The sequence below is a fragment of the Coregonus clupeaformis genome, chromosome 33 (assembly GCF_020615455.1).
Source record: "Coregonus clupeaformis isolate EN_2021a chromosome 33, ASM2061545v1, whole genome shotgun sequence".
Taxonomy (NCBI): Eukaryota; Metazoa; Chordata; class Actinopteri; order Salmoniformes; family Salmonidae; genus Coregonus; species Coregonus clupeaformis.
The window spans coordinates 35,816,515-35,820,737 of record NC_059224.1 but is presented as its reverse complement, the minus strand read 5'-3'; the positions used below and the strand labels follow the sequence as shown (position 1 = coordinate 35,820,737).

The following is a 4,223-nucleotide window of genomic DNA, read 5'->3' as shown; positions in this document are numbered from 1 at the left end:
CGTATCCATCCACTTCACAAAGACCAGGCGATCCTCTCTGATCCATCTCACAGACCCCCCTCTTCGATTTGCTGGTGAGGGCATTTTCTCTGCCACTAGGACACCCTTTTCTGTTGCTTCTGTAGGTCCCACAGGCTCCAAACTTCATACTTCCCAAACTCAGGAACAGTTTTGGGCTGGTGTAGAAATTGTCCATATAAATATGGTATCCTGTACCAAGATGTGATGGCTGAATGAGGTCCATAACAGCATCATATGAAAGTCCATGCACGCTGGGTGTGTGTGCTTTCCCAACATACACGTTGAAGTTTAGAGTGTAGCCATTGTTAGACTCTGCCAACACAAAGAGCTTGATCCCCCATTTGTTAGGCTTGTCCTTCATGTACTGGGTCATGCCAGTTTTGGCTTTTGTAGCCACCATCCTCTCGTCGACTGACAGTTCCTTCTTAGGATGGTAAGGCAGTGCGAATGTCGTCCATCAGAGGTTTGACCCTGAACAGTTTGTCATGCTGGGGTGTACCTTTGCGCTGGTCATTTATGACATCCTCCTCTGGATCACTTAGGTGGATGTTCCATGAGATGGACCGAATCTGTCTCTTGGCATGACCTTCGCTGGCAATGAAACAGACAATATGTGGCTTTGTTTCCAGTAGTCCTGGATACTAGGCAGAGTCACCAATGAGGTGTAGATGAGGAGACCCAGAAATCTGTGCAGTTCCTCCACATCAACGTCAGTCCACTGATATTTGCTCCCCTTCTGCTGATTTCTTGCTGCCTGTTTGTTGGTGTTTCTGCAGATTGTCCTCATTGTATCTGCGGCGAAGTAGAGCAGGAAGAGGTCCTTTGGTGTGTGCCCTGAATGCAAATCCACCTGGGCTCCTGGTGGTCTGCGGGGCATGAACCTACTGGCTTGTGGGGCAGTGTCAGGATCAGTCTCTGTTTTCCATGGCTCAGAGCTCTGTTCTGGCTGTGCTGCTGACTGGGCTGGAGATCTTGACCTGGTCTTGGCCTGATCCTTCCTTCCACGCCCCCTCTGTGATGGCCTCCGTCGGCTTGTTGTGGGGGTGGGGGCTGTTGATGGCCCAGGCTGCTCGTCGTCGTCGTCGTCACTATACAAAACAGGTAAACGGATTCAAGATTATTCAAAGTTCAAGATGTTCATTGGCATTTGCACTACAGTGAAGTAGAATAGAATACTATAGTAAGATAAACGAAAGCAATAAAACAAATTCATTTTAGAAAAATGTTTGTCTTCTTACCTCACGTTTTCAGCAACAAAATCAGGGTCCTCGAAGTCATCCTGGCCACTCTCATTGTCTGACGACGAACTTTCCAAAGTTTCTTCATCGCTCATTTGGAATAACAAGTCGACGGCTTGTTCAACGTGAAGTGTGCGCCTCATATTGCTTCACAAAACGATACTGCTGACAATAAAACTCTTGAAATACTAACAATTGAAATACTAACTCGTGAAAAACTCTCCAAAACTACTCATGAACTGAACTAATTCCTCTCGTTCGTTCTTTCGCAATGGCTAGTTGTCATGGGAATGAATGTTTATATACTCGTGTGCATCCTGAAGAACCGGGTTAGCACAAGCACACGTTTTTTCCGTTCCTTTTTATCACAAAAGACGACAAAGTTATTATAATAAATGCAAAGCGCTCATAAAAGAGCGCATATTTTGACGCACTTTTTTCATGGAATTGAAATTATCATAACTTTGGTTTTAGTTGGTGTATTTACATGAAACAAACACTCAAAACGTAGCTTCGGGTCTCCATTTCTGCATGAAATCGACGGCAGCCCTCTGCGTCACTTGGTTTGGATGCTGCGCGGTCCTAAAGCCGGCCCGCGATTTGAACGCGCCGAAGCGTTCGCCGACTCGGAAGAGTTAAATACTCTGACAGAGATAGTTCCCGCTCCCTGCTGGGCCTGTCAGAGAAGAGGCTGGGTGTGGTTTAAACTTACCCAACCTATCGATGGTGCACAGGCTGGTCCCAGCCCCTTGGCGCTTCACTGTTGCCAGGCATTAGTTGTTATCTTTACAACTTGTCTCGAGTCAGCAACCTCAGACATAGTTTGTCCTTCTTTGTAGCAGAACACATGTCCTTGAGCGGTTTAACAAAGAGGCTGTGTGTGTGAGTCACAAGCCTATCTCAGCCTACCCCCTAACGGTTCCTCACATTAATCACAGCTTGTTATGTTAAACAATCTATATCAGTACAGCACAAACCTATTATGTATAATCATTAATGTATTCTTTCTAAGATAGGCATCACATCTAGTTGTAAGAAAATAGATCCCCACAATTTCTCAAAGATCACAATTTTCTCGTGATCATGACAACAAAAGTTTTTTGTCGAGATCATGAGATAATCAAAAGTAGTTCAGTTGCACGATAACCACCTCATCAAGGAGCCCTGTGGCTGCAATGATCCCAATGCGCTCGTGGGGCATTTAATCCCTGAACATGCCTGACAGGCAGCACTGTCTCCAAGGCTGTGTGCAGCACAGAAGACCACAGCCAATCGCATGCAAAGAACAACGCAGCTAACTTGGCTAGTCTTGTGCGCTAGCTAGTTAGCTAGGTAGTCTTGTTAGCTAGCTAGCTTGTTATCTATGCTGGTTGCATAATTTATATGTGTATAATTGTAAGGGACACCATGTTGTGTGGATAATATTTACATTTACGGTGGGTGAGCTCCATTCCTGAAAGGCTGATCAGATTAAATTTCAGCCTCAGGGCGTTCACTCAATGCTGTACAATGTACAGTTGTGGTCAAACGTTTTGAGAATGACACAAATACTAATTTTCACAAAGTCTGCTGCCTCAGTTTTGATGATGGCAATTTGCATATACTCCAGAATGTCATGAAGAGTGATCGGATGAATTGCAATTAATTGCAAAGTCCCTCTTTGCCATGAAAATGAATTTAATCCCCCAAAAACATTTCCACTGCATTTCAGCTGTCACGTTCGTTGAATACAGGATTGGACCAAGGTGCAGCATGGAATGCATACATATTTATTAACTAAGTAAACACATGACAAAACAACAAAAGCAACGTAACGTGAAGTTCACAATGGCTACACACAAACAAGCCAAACAAGAGTCAAGATCCCACAACATAGGTAGGCAAAATGGCTACCTAAGTATGATCCCCAATCAGAGACAATGATCGACAGCTGCCTCTGATTGGGAACCACACCCGGCCAACATAGATCTACAAACATAGAACGTACACATAGAAATACACACCCTGACCAAACCAACTAAAGGAAACCGGTCTCTCAAGGCCAGGGCGTGACAGTACCCCCCCCAAAGGTGCGGACTCCGGCCGCAAAACCTAATTTAACAGGGGAGGGTCCGGGTGGGCATCTAGCCTCGGTGGCGGCTCCGGCTCCGTGACGTCCTCTCCCTTACTGCCTCCCCGTTGCACCCCTGGTCCGGTCTGGACCTCTCAGTCCTCCCACGATGAACCAAGCCCTGTCTGGACCCTGGTGTGGGAAGCCCCGACCCTGGAGAGGGGCCGATGTCTGGGCCTGGACCGGCAATCCCCCCGCGATGCACCAAGCCCTGTCTGGACCCTGGTGTGGGAGGCCCCGACCCTGGAGAGGGGTTGACGTCTGGTTCTGGAGTGGAGCCGCTGACCGGAGCTGAACTGGATCCCGGTGGAGCGGACTGCTCTGGCTCTGGACTGGAGCAGCTGACCGGAGCTGGACTGGGCACCGGTGGAGCGGACTGCTCTGGCACTGGAGTGGAGCCGCTGACTGGAGCTGGACTAGACACCGGTGGAGCGGACTACTCTGGCACTGGAGTGGAGCAGCTGACCAGAGCTGGACTAGGCCCCGGTGGAGCGGACTGCTCTGGCACTGGAGTGGAGCAGCTGACCGGAGCTGGACTGGGCACCGGTGGAGCGGACTTCTCTGGCACCAGCCATACCGGGCTGGGGACACGCACCACTGGTCTGGTGCGAGGAGCAGGCACGGGCCGTGCCGGACTGGAGACACGCACCACTGGTTTGGTGCGAGGAGCAGGCACGGGCCGTGCCGGTCTGGAGACACGCACCACTCGTCTGGTGCGAGGAGCAGGCACGGGCCGTGCCGGACTGGAGACACGCACCACTGGTTTGGTGCGAGGAGCAGGCATGGGGCGTACCGGGCTGGCGACACGCACCACTGGTTTGGTGCGAGGAGCAGGTATGGGCCGTACCGGACTG

The 4,223-nt window shown here is 49.6% G+C and overlaps 1 protein-coding gene across 1 annotated transcript; it reads right to left on the bottom strand.

The window, feature by feature from the left end:
* Window positions 1–559: 559 nt before the first annotated feature.
* LOC123482450 lies at window positions 560–1,411 on the bottom strand. Its single transcript, XM_045210086.1, has 2 exons — window positions 1,260–1,411; window positions 560–1,109 (listed from the first exon to the last, which is right to left on the bottom strand). The coding sequence occupies exons 1-2, from the start codon at window positions 1,400–1,402 to the stop codon at window positions 560–562; spliced, it is 693 nt and encodes a 230-aa protein (XP_045066021.1). The 5' UTR covers window positions 1,403–1,411.
* Between the last annotated feature and the right edge of the window lie 2,812 nt (window positions 1,412–4,223).